The 24,769-nt window shown below is 28.1% G+C and overlaps 1 protein-coding gene across 1 annotated transcript in view; it reads left to right on the top strand.

Annotated features, from left to right (window-relative positions):
• LOC119600955 overlaps nt 1-24,344 on the top strand; it is a 58,914-nt gene extending 34,570 nt beyond the window's left edge. Inside the window, exons 2-6 of the mRNA XM_037951559.1 lie at nt 16,950-17,075; nt 17,310-17,351; nt 17,430-17,497; nt 23,721-23,924; nt 23,996-24,344. Of these exons, the coding sequence (XP_037807487.1) occupies nt 16,950-17,075; nt 17,310-17,351; nt 17,430-17,497; nt 23,721-23,924; nt 23,996-24,160 (605 nt within the window). The 3' untranslated portion in view covers nt 24,161-24,344. The remainder of the gene's footprint in view (nt 1-16,949; nt 17,076-17,309; nt 17,352-17,429; nt 17,498-23,720; nt 23,925-23,995) is intronic.
• Nucleotides 24,345-24,769: the final 425 nt, after the last annotated feature.

Below are 24,769 nucleotides of genomic sequence, written 5' to 3'. Positions count from 1 at the left end.
AGTTTGTATTTGAAAGCTTTCTCTAAAAATACATTTTTCTAAATATTTTTTAAAAACTTTTTAAAATACTTTTCTATTTTTTTTTAAATTATCAGTATAAATCTTCCTTTGTAAAAGATTTTTAAGAATATATTTTTGTGAAAATGTTTTTCTAAAGCTTTTTTGTAAAATATTTCTAATGTTTTACTAAACTGCTTCTCAAATACTTTTTAAATAGTATTTTTTTTATTGATAATCGTTATCAATAACAAGACTTTAAGCCTTATTTCTAAAAGCTTAAAAAAAAACTTTTTTCTAAAAGCTTTTTATAAAAAAAACTTTAAAAAAACTTTTTTCTAAAACCTTTTTCAAAAAAAAAAACTTTTTTCTAAAAGCTTTTTTTAAAAAAACTTTTATAGTAAAAGCTTTTTAAAAAAAATTTCGGTGGAAACTTTTTTCTAAAGCTTTTTTTGCAAAAAACTATTTTGTAAGAAGCTACAGTGGACGTCCACTAGTACGAATTATATAGTGTCAGGCCCTTTCGTAATACCGAAAAATTCGTATTATTGAATAACACATTTTGTATGTTTAAATTCAAATAATACACATAAAATATTGGATTTTATTTATTTTTGTTTTATTTTTCATGAAAAATTACATAACGGAACAAAATATAATAAATGTGTATTATTTTAAATAAATTTCTTGTACATAAACAGGCATAAAAGGGACATATTTACGTATATGAATTGTTAATTTTGAAAGTATCGTGAGTCCAATGGTTGAAATGAGATATATGTAGAAGGTTTTAAATTTTAATGTTTTTAAAAAGATGTGTGCCAAAGACAATTTGCAATTTAAATATGTGTTCTAAAATGTATTAAAATGTTCAGATTACATAAAACTTTTATTAGAAACTTGAATGGAATATACCACAATTCTCTAATTTATAATTTTCTCTTAAAAATTAGAATAGTTATCCTTAAACCCATTGTTTGGAATGTGGAGTCACACTACTTTCAAAATTAACAGTAATATGTATATAAATATCATTTTAATTATTAAAAAAATCCATCATTTAACATCGATGTTTATTACATTGTAAAATGATTCTTACGGCTTTTTCAATAACAGCGCTTTTGAGGCTTCAATATTGTTCTCAGTAGAGTTATTGTCGGGAACTAATAAAATACTTTCCTCATTGGCGTTATCATCCAATTTAATTAATTTCTTCTCTTGGGTCATCAAAATTCCAATAAAATAAATTAATAACACTAAATAATTGTTGATTTGTAAATATACATGCAGTAAATTGTGTGTATAGGATTTTTAAAAATACAAAACACTTGTAATAAATACAAAAAAACTTCAAAATTACTGAGCTTAAGGTGAATGATACCGACATAATAAAATAAATACATAATAAAAACTCCATTCATACGCAAAAAAAAAAACAAAATTCCCATAAAAAATGCGTTATTCGTACTATCGAACAGAAAAATTGTGACTTTATTCGTACTATAGAGTAGACAATGCAACAATTTTGCTATTCGTATTATTGGATATTCGTAATAAAGAGTATACGTACTATTGGACGTCCACTGTATTTGTAAAAAGCTTTTTTGTATGAGCTTTTCTGTATGAGCTTTTTAGTAAAAGCTTAATGTAAAGTAAAAAAAAAATAAAAAAAAATTTTTGGAAAAGCTTTTTTAAAAAAACTTATTTTCTAAAACAATTTTTAAAAAAACTTTTTTTCTTAAAGTTTTTTTTAAAAGCTCTTTTAATAATATTTTTTGGTGGAAAAGTTTTTCCAAAGCTTTCTTGCAAAAAGATATTTTGTCAGAAGTTGTTTGTAAAAGGCTTTTTAGTAAAAGCTTTTTATTAAAAGTTTTTGTTATAATTTTTTGTAGTTATAAAATAATAAAATTAATAAAAGCTTTTTATGAAAGTTTCTTATATATGCTATTGAAAAAAGCTTTTTTAAAGTATTTTAAAAAATACTTCTTTTAACTAGACATTGTGATATTGGGTGTTAATAAATTTTATTATAAAAAGTTATTTTTGTGGGAAAATTTTATTTGTTAAAAGCTTTTTTCTTTGTAAAGCTTAATTTTTATAAAAGTTTGTTAAAATCTTGTAAAAAAAAGACTTTCCAATAAGCTTTAATATTGATAACAATAATTATATTTTTTCATAAACAGTTTAAACATTTTTTTATAAAAGTTTTCTTAAAAATAACTTTTTGTGGAGACTTTTGTCCAAAGCTTTTTTTATTAAAAGTTCATATGTAGGAAGTTTTTGTTATAAAAACTGTTAAATTAAAGGTTTTTGTGATATGCTTAATGTAAAAGCTTATTTCATAAAACGTTTCTAGTAAAAGTACATATTTTTTAGGAGGGTTTTTTGTAAAAGCTTTTTTAAGTATTTTAAAATGTTTTTGTAAAAACATTTCTTAATAATTCTTTTGTAAAAGTTTTTTTAAGAGTTTTTTTTTTATAAAAAGCTATTTTGTAAGAAACTTTTATTTGCTTAAAGCTTTTTCGTACAAAGCCCTTTTTGTTTATAAATCTTTTCTAGAGCTTTATTGCTAAAAGCTTTTTTTCAGCAATTAAAGTGTTTTTGGTAAAAGTGTTTTTTAAAGCATTTTTGAAAAACATTTTTTTGTCTAAAGGTTTGAAAATACTTTACAAAAACAATTAAAAGTGTAAAAGCTTTTTCTTAAAAATATATTTGTAAAAGGGTTTTTTGTATAAGCTTTTTTTATTTTTTTATATGTTTTGGAAAATAATGGTCTTAACAAATTTTTCATTTTTGAAAAAAATGTTCTTAAAAATTTTTTGTAAAAGCTTTTTTTAAAGAGTTTTTTATAAAAAGCAATTTTGTAAGAAACTTTTATAAAAACTTTTTATAATTAATTTTAAAAAATACTTTTTTAAAGCTTTTCTTATAAAAACCGTTTTAAAGCTTTTTTATAAAAGCGTTTTTTAAAACTTTTTTAAAAGCATTTTTAAAGCTTTTTTAAAAAAACATTATTATAATTTTGTTATAAAAAACTTTTTTAAAGCTTTTCTTATAAAAACTTGTTTTTAAAAGCTTTTTATAAAAACTTTTTTAACTTTTGTATAAAATCTTTTTTAAAGCTTTTTATAAAAACTTTTTTTAAAAGCTTTTTATAAAAATTTTTTATAAAACTTTTTATAACAACTTTTTTAAAAGCTTTTTATAAAAACTTTTTTAACCCTTTGTATAAAAACTTTTAAAGCTTTTTGATAAAAGCGTTTTTTATACAAAACTTTTTTTAAAAGCTTTTTTAAAAGCTTTTTATAAAAGTTTTTATAAAAACTTTTTAGATCAAAAACACAATGGTTTTTGTAAAAAATTTTGGGAAAAATGTTCTTCGCAAAAACTTTTTTGGTAGAAGCTTGTTTTTAAAATAGATTTATTTTAAGAAAAAAACTTGTTTCTAAACTTAAGTACAGTAAAGTACAGTTTTTTTTAATTTTTTTCCGAAAAAGCTTTTTATTTTAAACTTCTTAAAAAGTTCCTTGTAATAAGCATTTTAAAAGCCTTTTTAGTAGGTTTTTCTAAAGAAACTTTTTCCTCAAATATTTTTTAATAAAGTGCTTCTTTATTTGACTAAAAACATAATAACGTATAAAGTAAAGCTTTTCTCTCACATGAAACCTAAAAATACTTTAAATAAGTTATTGTTAAACATAAGCAAATTTCTAGCACTTATTACAAACAAAATCTTTACTTAATCCCACTCGTTTTAATGAATAATTTAGCACAATTAACAAAAAAAAAACGTGGAATAAACTAAATTCTTAAGAGATTAATTATAAATTCTATCAGCCAAAAAAAAATGTGTGCACCCTAAACAATACTCCTGGGCTAAAGGTAAAACGTGTTAATTAAGTAAAATGTCCAGCTAAGGATAAAAAAATAAAACCAAATTTAAGGGGTTTCTTCTATAAAAGGGTTTAAATATTAAAAAGGAGTTTTACAATTAATATAAATGAAAAAGAAACATAAAATTTTAACAGGATATTTTAAGGTTATAATAATAAAATTTAATTAAATTGTTTAAGAGTTCTTAGAGCAGTTTGGGGTTTTCTATATTTTAAAACAAAAAGTAAAAAATTCTTAGTTTAACAATTTCTCGCGAATATTCCTAGAGTTGGCAAATATTAAAATAAGCTTGAATTGTATTAAAATATTGCCTACTTTTAGGCATTTATATACATTTTAAATTGTAAAAAGTAAAGTTTTATTATATTGTTTTTTTAACTTAATTTCAGTAATTTTGCAAAATTTATTTAAATAATTTATCAATAATTTAATAATGTTTAATCAATCTTGTTGAAATGATTTTGGAAAAAACTACAACATTATTTATTGAATTTAATAAATAACCAATAATAAACTTTACAAAATGTCAATCAAATCAAATGTTTTGTTGAAATAAAAAATCTCTATAAGACAAATAAATAAATTATGCAAAAATGTATCTGCCCTTTTGCGAAATTTTAAATAAAACAAATGGAAATTTAAGAAAAAATCTAAAAACTCAGAATAATAGATTTAAATTAAAACTTCCAAAAATGTCCTGCTGACATTTCACTAAACCTTTAGCAAAAGTAACAGTTTGTCTTAGAATAAAACCTTATAAAAGTAACAATTTCCTACCAGTTCTAAAATGTACAAAAAACCATAAAATTGTATTAGATGCAACAAAAAAATCTAATAAATATTTATATTTATTTTATAGTAAATATTAGCCATTAGATGCAAGCATGTCAATGTATTGAAAAGGAAAATTATCGTTAAATAAACTACATAGTAAAAGTTTGTGAACCTTAAACAAAGTGACGTTCTGCCTGGCTGACAACCACCCAAACCAATCAATATGTAGACAAAAAAACTAGAACAAATTCCAATGGAAATGTCTACACAAAAAAAAAAGACAAATAAACTTACATACCTCTGTGAAACAAATTTCAAATTGCCTTTGAAGGTTAGTTTTTGAACGAGGGTCAATTGGTTAATTAAAAAAAATTGAATTTTTTTATAAAAACAATTTATAAAAATCTATTTATAAAAACAATTCAATATTTCCTTTGAAATATTGAATTGTTTTAAGTATTTCTTAAAAAAAATCAATTTCTCTCTAAATTTTAAACAAAAACAGCATTTTTCTCAACAAAAAATCACTTCGCCTCAAATTTTTCTATAGAAAAATCGATTTGCCGCAAATTTTTCAATAAAAAATCACTTCACCGCAAACCTTTCAATAGAAAAATCAATTCGCCGTAAACATTTTTATCAAAAATCAATTCGCCGTAAAAGTGTCTATAGAAAAATTAACATGCTGCTATGTTTTATATAGAACATTAAATTTGCCGGAATTTTTTCTATAGAAAAATCCATTCGCCGTATTTTTTCTATAGAAAAATCATTTCGCCACAAATTTTTCTATAGAAAAATAAATTTGCCGCAAATTTTTCTATAAAAAGTCTATTCGCCGTGGACATTTCTATCAAAAATCCATTCGCCGTAAATGTGTCTATAGAAAAATTAACATGCTGCAAAGTTTTCTATAGAAAAATAAATTTGCCGGAAATTTTTCTATAGAAAAATCCATACGGCGTAATTTATCTATACAAAAATCATTTTGCCCCAAATTTTTCTAATTTACCTTAATTTTTCTATACAAAAATCACTTCGCCGTAAAGTTTTATATACAAAAATCATTTCGCCGAAAAATTTTCTGTACAAAAATTAACTTGCCGCAAATTTTTCTATTAAAAGTCAATTCGCCGTAAAAATTTTTATCAAAAATCAATTCGCCATAAATGTGTCTATAGAAAAATTAACATGCAGCAAAGTTGTCTATAGAAGAATCAATTTTCTGATAGTTTTACTGTAGAAAAATCAATTTGCCGTAAAGTTGCAGCTAATTTTTCTATAAAAAGTCAATTCGCCTTAATCACTTCTATCAAAAATCAATTCGCCGTAAATATGTCTATAGAAAATTTAACATCCTGCAATGTCTTCTATAGAAAAATAAATTTGACGGACATTTTTCTATACAGAAATCACTTCGCCCCAAATTTTTCTAGGGGAAATAAATTCACAGCAAAATTTCACATAAAAAAAATTATTTTTCGAAATGTTTTTTAATTTGTCTACAGAAAAGTTAATTCGCCGCATTTTTTCTATACAAAAACCAATACACTGTGAAATTTCTGAAAAAAAATAATTTTTTTCTATAGAAATATCATTTCTCTCTAGTTTTTTTATAGAAAAACCTATTCACCCAAACATTTTCTATAAAAATTCAATTCGCCGAAAATTTTTTTGCAAAAAATAAATGTCTTCTATAAAGAATCAATTCGCCGCAACATTTTTACGTAAAATTCAATTCACCGTAACAATTTCTCTAGAAAAATCATTTCGCCGCAAACTTTACTATAGAAAAATCGATTATACACACAAAGGAATTCGCCACAAAATTTTCTATAAAAATATGCCGCAAGTTGTTTTTTAAAAAAAAGCAATTCGCCGCTAAAGTTTCTATAAAAAATCAATTCGCCGCAAAAATTTCGGTAAAAAATCATATTTTTGAGAAAAAACTATACTATATAAGGCAAAAAATAAATTCGCCGTAAAATTTTCTGTAGAAAAATCATCGCATTATTCTCTTAAGTCAATTCGCCGCAAAATTTCTAATGAAAAATCATATTTACCAATTGAACGCATATAGAAAAATCAATTCGCCGCAAAATTTTGGTTAAAAAGTACAAAATATTATAGAAAAACCAATTTGGCTTAATTTGTTTATTAGAAAACCCTATTTGCCAATAAAAAATCAATTCGCCGCAAATTTTTCTATATAAAATTACATATTTCTTTTCAAAAATCAGTTCGCCGCAAATTTTTCTACAGAAAATTTAATTTTTTCTTATGAAAAATCAATTTTCATTAAAATTTTCTTTAAAAAAATCAATTCGCCGCAAATTTTTCTCTCAATTTTGAAACGTACCACCAAATTATGCAAATGTTTTCAAAGTTCCTCCTTTTTAGTATGTTTTAATCGTTGCAAGCAACATGTAGAATATTTTTTTGTTTAGGTGTAACTATGCAAATAGTATTACATCAAACACATACAACTACAACTACATATATACACATATATATATATACAACAACCATAAAAGTATTTTAAGACAAAAACAATAAAACTGAAAAAGAAAAACAAATTCAAATAGAAAATTTAAATATTCTAGTTACTTATTTAATGTTTATGTCTTTGAATACCAATACTTATACACCTACCAACTGCTACGTAAAGCTTTTAAAAGTTTAAACATGTCTCAACATGTTTGTTTGTAGTTCATATATTATTAATAATGCCTTAGACAAGAAACAATAGCACATTTTAAGGTAAAAGTTTTTACTTTTCATTTAATTTTTTAATAGAAAAACTTTTAAAATTACAAACAATATTTATGTTTTTATATATTGTATTGTGTAAATGGAAATTTATTTGCCCAGACAATACAACACACACTCATGCTAAAACCTCATTATAAATATTTAGCAGTTAAATTGCTCTAAAAACACTTTTCCCAAACTAAAGTTATTAAATGTTTTAATAAAAAACGTGAATAAAATTTATTCATTTCTTTTCATTTTATGTTGAATACATATTTGAACACAGCTGCCGGAAATGAAAAAGTTTTTGTTAGCATGTATTTGTTTGTTTGCCTGTTAGTGTGTGTGTGTATTTTCGTTTACGTTTTTCCTGTTACCCAGAGCAAGTTAAAGTAACGAGAGAGTGTGAAGAGCGGGTAAAGAGTAGGTAGTGTCTAAAATGTAACTGTAACTTGCTAAAGAGATGTATAATGATTACAACAAGTATTCTTGGCATTAATTACTAAGTTACACTTGTTGGCTGTAATGCCAATTAGGTTTTACATACGTTTATATATGTTAAACGAAAGGAAAATTTTATTATCAAATTTATATAGAATAGCTAGAATGTAAATTTAATAGTTTTATAAAACAATAGCAAGTGTTAATAAATTTTGTGGTTTATTTAACTCGTTTTAAAGATGTTAATTGTTGAAAATTGTTCAATTCTGCAGTTCAGTTGTAGTTTTAGTTCAGTTCTAGTTCAGTTCTAGTTCAGTTCTAGTTCAGTTCTAGTTCAGTTCTAGTTCAGTTCTAGTTCAGTTCTAGTTCAGTTCTAGTTCAGTTCTAGTTCTAGTTCAGTTCTAGTTCAGTTCTAGTTCAGTTCTAGTTCAGTTCTAGTTCAGTTCTAGTTCAGTTCAGTTCTAGTTCAGTTCTAGTTCAGTTCTAGTTCAGTTCTAGTTCAGTTCTAGTTCTAGTTCAGTTCTAGTTCAGTTCTAGTTCTAGTTCAGTTCTAGTTCAGTTCTAGTTCAGTTCTAGTTCAGTTCTAGTTCAGTTCTAGTTCAGTTCTAGTTCAGTTCTAGTTCAGTTCTAGTTCAGTTCTAGTTCTAGTTCAGTTCTAGTTCAGTTCTAGTTCAGTTCTAGTTCAGTTCTAGTTCAGTTCTAGTTCAGTTCTAGTTCAGTTCTAGTTCAGTTCTAGTTCAGTTCTAGTTCAGTTCTAGTTCAGTTCTAGTTCAGTTCTAGTTCAGTTCTAGTTCAGTTCTAGTTCAGTTCTAGTTCAGTTCTAGTTCAGTTCTAGTTCAGTTCTAGTTCAGTTCTAGTTCAGTTCTAGTTCAGTTCTAGTTCAGTTCTAGTTCAGTTCTAGTTCAGTTCTAGTTCAGTTCTAGTTCAGTTCTAGTTCAGTTCTAGTTCAGTTCTAGTTCAGTTCTAGTTCTAGTTCTAGTTCAGTTCTAGTTCAGTTCTAGTTCAGTTCTAGTTCAGTTCTAGTTCAGTTCTAGTTCAGTTCTAATTCAGTTCTAGTTCAGTTCTAGTTCAGTTCTCGTTCAGTTCTAGTTCAGTTCTAGTTCAGTTCTAGTTCAGTTCTAGTTCAGTTCTAGTTCAGTTCTAGTTCAGTTCTAGTTCAGTTCTAGTTCAGTTCTAGTTCAGTTCTAGTTCAGTTCTAGTTCAGTTCTTGTTCAGTTCTAGTTCAGTTCTAGTTCAGTTCTAGTTCAGTTCTAGTTCAGTTCTAGTTCAGTTCTAGTTCTGTTCTACTTCTGTTCTAGTTCTGTTCTAGTTCTGTTCTAGTTCTGTTCTAGTTCTGTTCTAGTTCTGTTCTAGTTCTGTTCTAGTTCTGTTCTAGTTCTGTTCTAGTTCTGTTCTAGTTCTGTTCTAATTCTGTTCTAGTTCAGTTCTAGTTCAGTTCTAGTTCAGTTCTAATTCTTTTCTAGTTCTGTTCTAGTAATGCTCTAGTTATGTTCTAGTTCTTTTCTAGTTATGTTCTAGTTATGTTCTAGTTATGTTCTAGTTCTGTTCTAGTTCTGTTCTAGTTCTGTTCTAGTTCTGTTCTAGTTCTGTTCTAGTTTTGTTCTAGTTCTGTTCTAGATCTGTTCTAGTTCTGTTCCAGTTCTGTTGTAGTTCTGTTCTAGTACTGTTCTAGTTCTGTTCTAGTTCTGTTCTAGTTCTGTTCTAGTTCTGTTCTAGTTCTGTTCTAGTTCTGTTCTAGTTCTGTTCTAGTTCTGTTCTAGTTCTGTTCTAGTTCTGTTCTAGTTCTGTTCTAGTTCTGTTCTAGTTCTGTTCTAGTTCTGCTCTAGTTCTGTTCTAGTTCTGTTCTAGTTCTGTTCTAGTTCTGTTCTAGTTCTGTTCTAGTTCTGTTCTAGTTCTGTTCCAGTTCTGTTCTAGTTCTGTTCTAGTTCTGTTCTAGTTCTGTTCTAGTTCTGTTCTAGTTCTGTTCCAGTTCTGTTCTAGTTCTGTTCTAGTTCTGTTCTAATTTTAGTTCCAGTTCCTTTCTAGTTCTATTATTGTTCTGTTCTAGTGCTGTTCTAGTTCTGCTCTAGTTCTGTTCTAGTTTTAGTTCCAGTTCCTTTCTAGTTCTATTATTGTTCTGTTGTAGTTATTTTGCCATTTCAGGCGCCTTTTTTATTAAATTTATTCAAAAAAATATTTAATATCCGTTTCTTTATCATTCTCCCCAAAATAAATCACTTAATAAAATGTCAACATTTTTTTGTTTGTTTGTTTCTCCTTTCTGAATGTAGACATTTTGTCTTGTTTTATTTTAATGGACAAAACTAAATAAATACTTCTTACTATTTATAAGTGAATACATATTTATTTAAGTACGCATGTTTGAATGTTTTGTATACATAAGTTTTGACATTTACATAATGTTATAAAGCATTTAAATTTTATTTATTTAAGTACATAATAAAATGAATATTTAATAAGAAAACATAAAAAAGCTTTCTATGCAAAAGCAAACAAACTTTGAAACAAGTAATAATAAGAGGGAAAGTGAAAGAGAGAAAGAATGGAGTAACGAAGCAAAATTACTTTAACATGGGCGTATACGTTATAGGAGAAAGTATTAAGAATCGCTATATTAATCATACGCTATGTGTAACTCGATTACTTTAATTCATTAAAGATTTTTTATAATTCATTTAAAAAATAATAATAAAAGACTATTTAATTATATTAAAACCTTGATAAACAAGTATTCTTTTGTCTGATTTATGCTTGAGGGCATTTTTGCAAAATGAATTATTACTTACTGCGGTAATGAACTGCAACTATTGTTATCTACATTTTATAAGAAAAAAATTTAAACAAGTGTTTATTCTAAAGGACATTTCATTATAATTGTTCATAGAGAAATACAAAAGGCAATTGTCAATACAATTTTAAACAATAAATTGTACAAAATAAACTCATTTGGAGGGAAAGAAATCAGTTGTTTTAAAAAGAAAGAAATATAGAAATCAATTTCTTTGCTTTAAAATATTTAATTCGCCTCAAAACGACATTTATTTAAATCTGTTCTTTTTTCTAATCTCTAACTAAATGAGCATGTTAAATATTAGTTATAAACATGTACATTAAACAGAAAATGGCAACAGCTTTAAAATGTCAACACTGTTCATTGTGTAAACACACCGCACACACATACACACACAGTCTCTAATGTACTGGACCAAACTATTATCCACATAGTGCGGCCTCCAACATAAGTTAAGTAGAAGTAGTGAGAATTCGGCCTGACAGTTTGGGGTCTAAAACTCAAATTGTGAAAGTATTTAAGGCAGAGGATGAGTTTTCTTTCAGAAAATTAAAGGCGAATTGATTTTTCTTTACAAATATTTAAGGCAAATTGAGTTTTATATAGAAAAATGTTCAAAGGGTAATTTTTTTACAGAAAAACTTGCAGCGAATTAATTTTTCGTTGAAAAAATTAAGGAGAATTGATTTTTCTTAAAAAAAAATTAAGGCGAATTTACTTTTTCATAGAAAAAAATAAGGAGAATTAAATTTTCTTTAGATATATTTAAGGCGAATTCATTTTTCTTTAAAAAAATTAAAGCGAATAGTTTTTTCCGTATAAAAATATAAGGCGAATTGATAACTTTTTAGAAAAGTTAAGGCAAATTAAGTTTTCCTTAGAAAAATTTAACACGAATTAAGAAAAATTTTAAGGCGAATTAATATTTCATTAGAAATAAATTAAGGCGAATTGGTTTTTCTTTAAAAGGAGTTAAGGCGAATTGATTTTTCTTTTTTTATTTTAGGCGAATTAATTTTTCTTAAAAAAAATAATGCGAATTTATTTTTCTTTAGAAAAATTTAAGGCGAATTGATAATTTTTTAGAAAAATTAAGGCGAATTGAGTTTTCCAGAGAAAAATTTAGCACGAATTTAGAAAAATGTTAAGGCGAATTGATTTTTTTTTTTTTGAAAAATTTAAGACGAATTCAATTTTCTTTAAAAGTTAAGGCGAATTGATTATTCTCTAGAAAAATTTAAGGCTATTTAATTTTTCTTTAAAAACATTTAAGGCGAATTGATTTTTCTTAAGAAAAATTTAAAATGAATTGCTTTTTCTTTGGAGAAATTTAAGGCGAATTGTTTTTTTCTTTAGAAAAATTTAAAGCGAATTGATATTTCTGTAGAAAAATTTAGGGCGAATTAATTTTTCTTTAGAAAAATTCAAGGCGAATTGATTTTTCTTTAGACGACTTTATTTCTCAATAGAAAAATTTATTGAAAATTGACTTTTCCTTAGAAAAATTTAAAGATAATTAGTTGTCTTTAGTTTTCTTTAAAAAAAATTAAGGCGAATTGATTTTTGTTTAGAAAAAATTTAGTATCGATTATTAGAAATATTTAAGGCGAATTGATTTTTCTTTAAAAGAAATTGAGCGAGATGATTTTTACTTAAAAATATTTAAGGCGAATTGTGGCAAATTGATTTTGCTATGGAAAATTTTGCGGCGAACTAATTTTTCTTTTAAAAAATTAAGTTTTATATGGAAGCAATGGCTGCGAATTAATTTTTCTGTGGAAAAAATTGCGGCGAAATGACTTTTTGATAAAAAAGTTTTGGGGCGAATTGATTTATCTTTAGAAAATTTGCGGCGAATTACTTTTTCTTGTGAAAATTTTACTTCGAATTGATTTTTCTTTACAAAAACTCTTGCAATTTTACAATAAAGTGAATTTTTATTAAAACAACTTACGACGAAGGGATTTTTTCTCTAGTAAATTTGATTTTTCTATAGAAATATGTGCGTTAATTTGATATCGTTAAGAAACAGTTACAGCGAATAGATTTTCTCAGGAAAAATTTTCAAAATTGTTGTTGAAAGTGGTTTTAAAAAAATTTCTTAATTAACAAAGATAGCCTTACCCCTTAGAAAACAGTTTAAAACATGAACATAATACACGTTTAAAATGTGTACTTACCTTTCTTAAGCAGTAAAATACATACAAACAGATACATGCACACATATTTGTGTATTAAAGAGAGTGCACGAGAAAAATATTTTCTAAATTAGATTCATTTGAAAGGATGAGGAAAAAATTTTAAACTGTTTTTTTATTATGAAGATAAATATGAGTTATTAAATGTTTGAAAAACTTTTTTCATGTTTAGTCTTTCTACTTTCGTCTTGTACGTTTCGTATGCTCATTAGTATTTTCAGTGGCAGGTTTGTGCTTTTTTTCTCTTAATTCTTTAACATAGTAACGTAGTTTTTTCAACATCTTGTACTACATTTTCCACATTGTTGAATTTTAAAAAGGAAATTTTGTATAATTCTATGTTTTATTAACACACGGGCATAAAATTTATTCTATAGTAAGGATATTGTATACTTGAAGAATTTTTAAAAATTATTTATATATTCCAAATAAAAATGTAGAAATATGTGATGGCTGCTTGTTGTTAAAGCTGACTGAATTTTTTTAGAAATTTTCTTTTGTAGATTTCTTTTTGTAATAAATGTAAAAATAAAGTGAATAATCTGTTAATACAAAAAGGTTCTTTTCCAAATTGCTTGTTTTATCGCTAAAGTACTTATTTTTTTAAGAGATTTGTGGCTCATTTTTGTTAAATAAAATTATATTTTGTATAAAATGAAGGATTTTCCTTAAAAAATTTTAGTATTAATTGATTTCTTTAAAAGATTAGTTTGATGCAGACAAAACTTCTAACTGGACTATACTTATATGTAGAATAGACTATAGACTAGACTATAGACTAGACTATAGACTAGACTATGGACTAGACTATGGACTAGACTATAGACTAGACTATAGAGTAGACTATAGACTAGACTATAGACTAGACTATACACTAGACTATAGCCTAGACTATAGACTAGACTATAGACTAGACTATACACTAGACTATAGACTAGACTATAGACTAGACTATAGACTAGACTATAGACCAGACTATTGAATAGACTATAGACTAGAAAATAGGCTATACTATAGACTAGACTATAGACTAGACTTTAGACTAGACTATAGACTAGACAATAGACTAGACTATAGACTAGACAATAGACTATACTATAGACTATACTACAGACTAGACTACAGACTAGACTATAGACTAGACTATAGACTAGACTATGGACTAGAGTATGGACTAGACTATAGACTAGACTATAGACTAGACTATAGACTAGACTATAGACTAGACTATAGACTAGCCTATAGACTAGGCTATAGACTGGACTATAGACTAGACTATAGCCTAGACTATAGACTAGACTATAGACTAGACTATAGACTAGACTATAGACTAGACTATAGACTAGACTATAGACTAGACTATAGACTAGACTATAGACTAGACTATAGACTAGACTATAGACTAGACTATAGACTAGACTATAGACTAGACTATAGACTAGATTATAGACTAGACTATAGACTAGACTATAGACTAGACTATAGACTAGACTATAGACTTAGACTATAGACTAGACTAATAGACCAGACTATAGACTAAGAGAAGACTATAGACTAGACTATAGACTAGACTATAGACTAGACTAGACAAGACTATAGACTAGACTAGACTATGACTAGACTGATAGACTAGACTATAGACTAGACTATAGACTAGACTATAGACTGACTATAGACTAGACTATAGACTAGACTATAGACTAGACTTAGACTAGACTATAGACTAGACTATAGACTAGACTATAGACTAGACTATGACTAGACTATAGACTAGACTATAGGACTAGACTATAGACTAGACTATAGACTAGACTATAGACTAGACTATAGACTAGACTATAGACTAGACTATAGACTAGACTATAGACTAGACTATAGACTAGACTATAGACTAGACTATAGACTAGACTATAGACTAGACTTATGACTAGACTATAGACTAGACTATAGACTAGACTATAGACTAGACTATGACTAGACTATAGACTAGACTATAGACTAGACTATAGACTAGACTATAGACTAGACTATAGACTAGACTATAGACTAGACTATAGACTAGACTATAGACTAGACTATAGACTAGACTATAGACTAGACTATAGACTAGACTATAGACTAGACTATAGACTAGACTATAGACTAGACTATAGACTAGACTATAGACTAGACTATAGACTAGACTATAGACTAGACTATAGACTAGACTATAGACTAGACTAGACTAGACTATAGACTAGACTATAGACTAGACTATTGACTAGACTATAGATTAGACTATAGACTAGACTATAGACTAGACTATAGACTAGACTATAACTAGACTATAGACTAGACTATAGACTAGACTATAGACTAGACTATAGACTAGACTATAGACTAGACTATAGACTAGACATAGACTAGACTATAGACCAGACTATAGACTAAACTAAAGACTAGACTCTAGACAAGACTATAGACTAGACTATAGACTAGACTATAGACTAGACTATAGACTAGACTATAGACTAGACTATAGACTAGACTATAGACCAGACTATAGACTAGACTATAGACTAGACTAGACTAGACTAGACTATAGACTAGACTATAGACTAGACTATAGACTAGACTATAGACTAGACTATAGACTAGACTATAGACTAGACTATAGACTATACTAGACTAGACTACAGACTATACTATAGACTATACTAGACTAGACTATAGACTAGACTAGACTATAGACTAGACTAGACTAGACTACAGACTATACTATAGACTATACTAGACTAGACTACAGACTATACTATAGACTATACTAGACTAGACTATAGACTAGACTAGACTATAGACTAGACTAGACTATAGACTAGACTATAGACTAGACTAGACTACAGACTATACTATAGACTATACTAGACTAGACTATAGACTATAGACTAGACTATAGACTAGACTATAGACTAGACTAGACTATATACTAGACTATGGACTAGGCTATAGACTAAACTATAGACTAGTCTATAGACTAGACTATAAACTAGTCTATAGACTAGACTATAGACTAGTCTATAGACTTGACTATGGACTAGACAATAGACTAGACAATAGACTAGACAATAGACTAGACTATAGACTAGACTATGGACTAGACAATAGACTAGACTATAAACTAGACTATACACTAGACTATAGACTAGAAAATAGGCTAAATTATAGACTATACTATAGACTAAAAAATAGGCTAAATTATAGACTATACTGTAAACTAGACTATAGACTAGACTATAGACTAAACTATAGACTAGACTATAGACTAGACTATAGACTAGACTATAGACTAGACTATAGACTAGACTATAGATTAGACTATAGACTAGACTAGAGTATAGACTAGACTATAGACTAGACTAGACTATAGACTACACTATAGACTAGACTATAACTATACTATGGACTAGGCTATAGACTAGACTATAGACTAGACTATAGACTAGACTATAGACTAGACTATAGACTATAGACTAGACTATAGACTAGACTAGACTATAGACTAGACTATAGACTAGACTATAGACTAGACTATAGACTAGACTATAGACTAGACTATAGACTAGACTATAGACTATAGATTAGACTATAGATTAGACTAGATTAGACTAGACTAGACTATAGACTAGACTATAGACTAGACTATAGACTAGACTATAGACTAGACTATAGACTAGATTTGACTATATGCTAGACTATATACTAGCCTATATACTAGGCAATAGACTAGACAATAGACTAGACTAATACTATAAACTATACCACAACCAACCAACCATACCACATATTTAAGAGATTACTAATTGATTTATTTAAAAAAAATTGTTCCTAAACCATTTATTTGAAAAACTTTAGTTTAAGTTTGACTTATTTTATGCTTAATTTTTTTACAATAATTTTATTTATATATTTTTTTATATTTTTCTCTATTTTCATAAAACACCTTTAAACTACATTTTCTTATTATTGATGTTGTCTATCTATCTATCAATCACAAAATCAAACACTTACACCACCAAATCCTTACAATTGTTGTACACCACCACCATCACAAACAAATCAAACAGGAAAACTAGCAGCTACACAATGGCGTACACGTTTTGGTCGTTTATCTAAAGTACCCGCTTTGGGTGAAGTAGATCCCACCGGATCATTTTGTGCCTTTCCAGATGATTGGTTGAAGAAGAAAGCCGGTAAAATACAAATAAACTTACAAACTATTTAATTTTTTTTTAATTAACAACACTAACAATTAGACAAATAAGGCCTAAAACTACCCTAAACCAAAGAAAAAAATATACCAAAACTAAACAAAACTTGTAATTTATTATACTCTAAAAAAAATTCTATAAAACCTTTTGTTGTTAACAATTTTTTAACGTTTTTTCATGTTTTCGTTTATTTTATGAAACTTTTTTTAATTAAAGCGGAAAAAGCTGCCAATCCCTCTAGTTCGGATTTATGGAAAAGTAAGTAAAACAACTGAAATGATGAAAGTCTATATAACGTTACAATTTATGAGTTCTTTTTGTATTTTTTCCCAATAGTATTCTTTGTAAATGCTGTACCATTTGTGGGTTTCGGTTTCCTAGACAATTTCACCATGATTATTGCGGTAAGTTTGTCTCAAACTAAGTTTTCTATAAAAAACTTGTTCAGTTTAATTTTTCATTAAAAATCATCTCTACGCTAGGCTATATACTAGACTATAGCATATACTATAGACTAGACTATGCACTAGACTATAAACTTGACTATAGACTAGACTATAGACTAGACTATAGACTAGACTATAGACTAGACTATAGACTAGACTATAGACTAGACTATAGACTAGACTATAGACTAGACTATAGACTAGACTATAGACTAGACTATAGACTAGACTATAGACTAGACTATAGACTAGACTATAGACTAGACTATAGACTAGACTATAGACTAGACTATAGACTAGACTATAGACTAGACTATAGACTAGACTATAGACAAGACTATAGAATAGACTATATACTAGACTAAAGACTAGACTATAGACTAGACTTAACACTAGACTATAGACTAGACTTAACACTAGACTATAGACTAGACTATACATTAGACTATAGACTAGACTATAGACTAGACTATAGACTAGACTATAGACTAGACTATAGACTAGACTATAGACTAGACTATAGACTAGACTATAGACTAGACTATAGACTAGACTATAGACTAGACGATAGACTAGACTATGACTAGACTATAGACTAGACTATAGACTAGACTATAACTAGACTATAGACTAGACTATAGACTAGACTATAGACTAGACTATAGACTAGACTATAGACTAGACTAGAGACTAGACTATAGACTAGACTATAGACTAGACTATAGACGAGAGACTATAGACTAGACTATAGACTAGACTATAGACTAGACTATAGACTAGACTATAGACTAGACTATAGACTAGACTATAGACTAGACTATAGACTAGACTATAGACTAGACTATAGACAAGACTATAGAATAGACTATATACTAGACTAAAGACTAGACTATAGACTAGACTTAACACTAGACTATAGACTAGACTTAACACTAGACTATAGACTAGACTATACATTAGACTATAGACTAGACTATAGACTAGACTATAGACTAGACTATAGACTAGACTATAGACTAGACTATAGACTAGACTATAGACTAGACTATAGACTAGACTATAGACTAGACTATAGACTAGACTATAGACTAGACTATAGACTAGACTATAGACTAGACTATAGACTAGACTATAGACTAGACTATAGACTAGACTATAGACTAGACTATAGACTAGACTATAGACTAGACTATAGACTAGACTATAGACTAGACTATAGACTAGACTATAGACTAGACTATAGACTAGACTATAGACTAGACTATAGACTAGACTATAGACTAGACTATAGACTAGACTATAGACTAGACTATAGACTAGACTATAGACTAGACTATAGACTAGACTATAGACTAGACTATAGACTAGACTATAGACTAGACTATAGACTAGACTATAGAATAGACTATATACTAGACTAAAGACTAGACTATAGACTAGACTTAACACTAGACTATAGACTAGACTTAACACTAGACTATAGACTAGACTATACATTAGACTATAGACTAGACTATAGACTAGACTATAGACTAGACTATAGACTAGACTATAGACTAGACTATAGACTAGACTATAGACTAGACTATAGACTAGACTATAGACTAGACTATAGACTAGACTATAGACTAGACTATAGACTAGACTATAGACTAGACTATAGACTAGACTATAGACTAGACTATAGACTAGACTATAGACTAGACTATAGACTAGACTATAGACTAGACTATAGACTAGACTATAGACTAGACTATAGACTAGACTATAGACTAGACTATAGACTAGACTATAGACTAGACTATAGACTAGACTATAGACTAGACTATAGACTAGACTATAGACTAGACTATAGACTAGTAGACTAGACTATAGACAAGACTATAGAATAGACTATATACTAGACTAAAGACTAGACTATAGACTAGACTTAACACTAGACTATAGACTAGACTTAACACTAGACTATAGACTAGACTATACATTAGACTATAGACTAGACTATAGACTAGACTATAGACTAGACTATAGACTAGACTATAGACTAGACTATAGACTAGACTATAGACTAGACTATAGACTAGACTATAGACTAGACTATAGACTAGACTATAGACTAGACTATAGACTAGACTATAGACTAGACTATAGACTAGACTATAGACTAGACTATAGACTAGACTATAGACTAGACTATAGACTAGACTATAGACTAGACTATAGACTAGACTATAGACTAGACTATAGACTAGACTATAGACTAGACTATAGACTAGACTATAGACTAGACTATAGACTAGACTATAGACTAGACTATAGACTAGACTATAGACAAGACTATAGAATAGACTATATACTAGACTAAAGACTAGACTATAGACTAGACTTAACACTAGACTATAGACTAGACTTAACACTAGACTATAGACTAGACTATACATTAGACTATAGACTAGACTATACATTAGACTATAGACTAGACTATAGACTAGACTACAGACTAGACTATAGACTAGACTATAGACTAGACTATGGACTAGAGTATGGACTAGACTATACATTAGACTATAGACTAGACTATAGACTAGACTATAGACTAGACTATAGACTAGACTATAGACTAGACTATAGACTAGACTATAGACTAGACTATAGACTAGACTATAGACTAGACTATAGACTAGACTATAGACTAGACTATAGACTAGACTATAGACTAGACTATAGACTAGACTATAGACTAGACTATAGACTAGACTATAGACTAGACTATAGACTAGACTATAGACTAGACTATAGACTAGACTATAGACTAGACTATAGACTAGACTATAGACTAGACTATAGACTAGATATAGACTAGACTATAGACTAGACTATAGACTAGACTATAGACATAGACTATAGAATAGACTATATACTAGACTAAAGACTAGACTATAGACTAGACTTAACACTAGACTATAGACTAGACTTAACACTAGACTATAGACTAGACTATACATTAGACTATAGACTAGACTATACATTAGACTATAGACTAGACTATAGACTAGACTATAGACTAGACTATAGACTAGACTATAGACTAGACTATAGACTAGACTATAGACTAGACTATAGACTAGACTATAGACTAGACTATAGCCTAGACTATAAACTAGACTATAGACTAGACTATAGACTAGACTATCGAATAGGCTATATGCTAGACTATAGACTAGAATATAGACAAGACTATAGACTAGACTAAAGACTAGATTATAGAATAGACTATAGGCTAGACCAGCGGTTCCCACCATTTTTTACTTCGCGGACCCCTTGAGAAATTTATTAATTTCACGGACCCCCATACATATTTTGATATCTTATTGTTATAAATAATTGTTCATCAGAAAATTCTCTTAGTCCTGGTCCATAAACCCTATAAAATATTCCCGTACATTGAGAATATTTAGTATTTCGGAGATGTTTTCAATTGCATGGTTTTAAATATAGAATGACTTCTAACATGATGTTTAATTTTATGATCATGAGAGCTTTCATGTTCATTTCTCTTTATAAAGTATTGTCGACATGTGCTTAAAGAGTCATGTTTCTAAATTTGTTTGCGATTGCATAGGAGTGAGCTGAGTATGTAAGCTAAGTTTTCAGGAAAATACGTGAAAGTTAGACTTCTTCGATGTTGTTGCGGAATGCGTTACCCACATAAAATATGACCTGAACTCTTTGCGAATGTACTGTGAATTTGGATCTTAAATTTGAATTTTAAAATACCTACGAATTATTTTACTGCGTGGTTTTGACTATTTACGCAAACCGCTATGAACTTTCTGATGTTGATTTAATAATATTGGACAACAAAATGAAGTTAAAATCTGTGTATCACGTCGGAATGGAATATTTATATTTAAAATTAACTAGATTAACAGTTTTGCTTACAATTTAAAAAAATATTATGAAATGTGACCTAACTTCATATTCCGGGATACCAGTATCAGTATTTAATTCTAAGGCAAATCATTATCAGTCTGATATAAAAACATTTATTTCGATACATATACATTTATAAAAATTACAAATCACGTAATATTTTACTTCATAAAAGTGAAACAATAAATTTGTAGGGCCTAGCATCATCCTGATAAACGACCGAAACAATAAAATTCAAAAAGTCACCAACAAATCTGGGATTATTGAATAAAAATTGTGTATTTTAGTATTAATGAAAAATTTGGAGATATTTTTAATATTTTCTAACATATAGAGAATATTTTTTATTTATGATTTTTTTCGTTCGTCTTCGCGGACCCCCTAGGATTTTGCTACGGACCACTAGGGGTCCGCGGACCCCCTTTTGGGAACCGTTGGGCTAGACTATAGACTAGACTATAGACCAGACTATGGACCAGACTACAGACTAGACTTTAGAATAGACTATAGACCAGACTATAGACTAGACCTTAGACTACACTGTAGACTAGAATATAGACTAGACTATAGACTAGACTATAGACTAGACTATAGACTAGACTAGACTATAGACTAGACTATAGACTAGACTATAGACTAGACTATAGACTAGACTATAGACTAGACTATAGACTAGACTATAGACTAGACTAGACTATAGACTAGACTATAGACTAGACTAGACTATAGACTAGACTATAGACTAGATAATAGACTAGACTATAGACTAGACTATAGACTAGACTATAGACTAGACTATAGACTAGACTATAGACTAGACTATAGACTAGACTATAGACTAGACTACAGACCAGACTATAGACTAGACCATGGAGTAGGCTATAGACTAGACTATAGACTAGACTATAGACTAGACTATAGACTAGACTATAGACTACTATAGACTAGACTATAGACTAGACTAGACTAGACTAGACTAGACTATAGACTAGACTATAGACTAGACTAACTAGACTAGACTAGACTAGACTAGACTAGACTATAGACTAGACTATGACTAGACTATAGACTAGACTAGACTAGACTATAGACTAGACTAGACTAGACTAGACTATGACTAGACTAGACTAGACTAGACTAGACTAGACTAGACTAGACTATAGACTAGACTAGACTAGACTAGACTAGACTATAGACTAGACTATAGACTAGACTATAGACTAGACTATAGACTAGACTAGACTAGACTATAGACTAGACTATAGACTAGACTATAGACTAGACTATAGACTAGACTATAGACTAGACTATAGACTAGACTATAGACTAGACTATAGACTAGACTATAGGACTAGACTATAGACTAGACTATAGACTAGACTATAGACTAGACTATAGACTAGACTATAGACTAGACTATAGACTAGACTATAGACTAGACTATAGACTAGACTATAGACTAGACTATAGACTAGACTATAGACTAGACTATAGACTAGACTATAGACTAGACTATAGACTAGACTATAGACTAGACTATAGACTAGACTATAGACTAGACTATAGACTAGACTATAGACTAGACTATAGACTAGACTATAGACTAGACTATAGACTAGACTATAGACTAGACTATAGACTAGACTATAGACTAGACTATAGACTAGACTATAGACTAGACTAGACTAGACCAGACTATAGACTAGACTAGACTATAGACTAGACTAGACTATAGACTAGACTATAGACTAGACTATAGACTAGACTATAGACTAGACTATAGACTAGACTATTGACTAGACTGTAGACTAGACTATGGACTAGACTATAGACTAGACTATAGACTAGACTAAAGACTAGACTTTAGATTAGACTATAGACTAGACTATAGACTAGACTTTAGATTAGACTATAGACTAGACTATAGTCTAGACTATAGACCAGACTATAGACTAGAATATAGACTAAAATATAGAATAGACTATAGACAAGACTATAGACTAGATTTTTGACTGGACTATAGACAAGACTTTAGACTATACTATTGACTGGGCTATAGACTAGACTGTAGACTAAGCTATATACTAGACTATACACTAAACAATAGACTAGTTCCAAAATTTAGTTGCAAACCAAATTTTCTTTAATTTTTTTTTTATTTAAACAAAAATTTGTGCCAATTTGTTTACGAAAAATTTGTCAAAAATTATGTCCCAAATTAAAATTTTTGTAATATTTTCTTTTGTAGGGCGACTATATTGAACACATATTTGGCACTTTCATGTGTATATCCACAATGGCAGCAGCTGGTTTGGGCAATACCATAAGTGATGTGCTGGGCATAGGTTCCGCTTACTATGTAGAACGAGGTTGTGAATATTTGGGTTTAAAACCACCCGATCTAACACCCATACAAATGGAAATGAAATCTAGTCGTAGAGCAGCAAATTATGTAAGTTTTTTTAAGTACTTTTTTTAATAAAATATTTTAAAAATAATTTCTTGCAAAAACAAAAACTTTAGGGTCGTATTATTGGTATTACGGTTGGTTGTTTAGTAGGTATGTTCCCCTTATTGTTTATGGATCGCAAAGCCATCGAAGATGAACGCAAAGAAGAAGAACGTTTAAAAAAGGAGGAGGAGGAAAAACTCAAGAATACAGAAGCTAATTTAGTAACGGCTCAATAGATTTTAAATGAAAACTCTTAAGTGTTGTTTATTAATTTTTTTTTTAAATTATTTTTCTTTAAAATTTCTTTTTAAGTTTTTGTTATAATTTTATGTGTAAAACTCAACGATTTAAGTAGACGAAAAGTTAAAAAAACGCATAAGCAATAAAACGATTTTATTTTTAAGAATTTATTAACTTAAATATTCTTAATTTTTAACTACCTCTATTTTTTTTTAGTAAAAACAATTTTGGTGTGTAATTTTATTTTTAATTTCAATAATAATTTGTATTAATTTTTTTACAAAAATTATCTTTTTAGTTTGTTTAATCATTCTCAGTAGATTTCTATTCAAAAAAAACTAATTTTTCACTAAATGTACCTTTTTATCAAACCATTTATTTAATTTTATAAAATCTTTACTAATAAACATTTTAATTTCTTTTTTTTTACAAATTTTCCTTAAAATCTATTTTAACACCGTCCACTTTTTTACTTAAAATCAATAAAAAACTGCCCTAAAATTTGAAAAATTTAAAATTCTAAAAAACACAATCTTTACTAATAGAAGAATAACAATTCAGCTAGCTGAGTATCAGATTTTACAGTTTAGTTAACTTTTATTGAT

This window comes from Lucilia sericata, unplaced genomic scaffold, assembly GCF_015586225.1.
Source record: "Lucilia sericata isolate MDLA Ls3-8-SP2 unplaced genomic scaffold, ASM1558622v1 Contig000130F_arrow, whole genome shotgun sequence".
Lineage (NCBI taxonomy): Eukaryota > Metazoa > Arthropoda > Insecta > Diptera > Calliphoridae > Lucilia > Lucilia sericata.
This window is presented reverse-complemented; position numbering and strand designations above follow the sequence as displayed.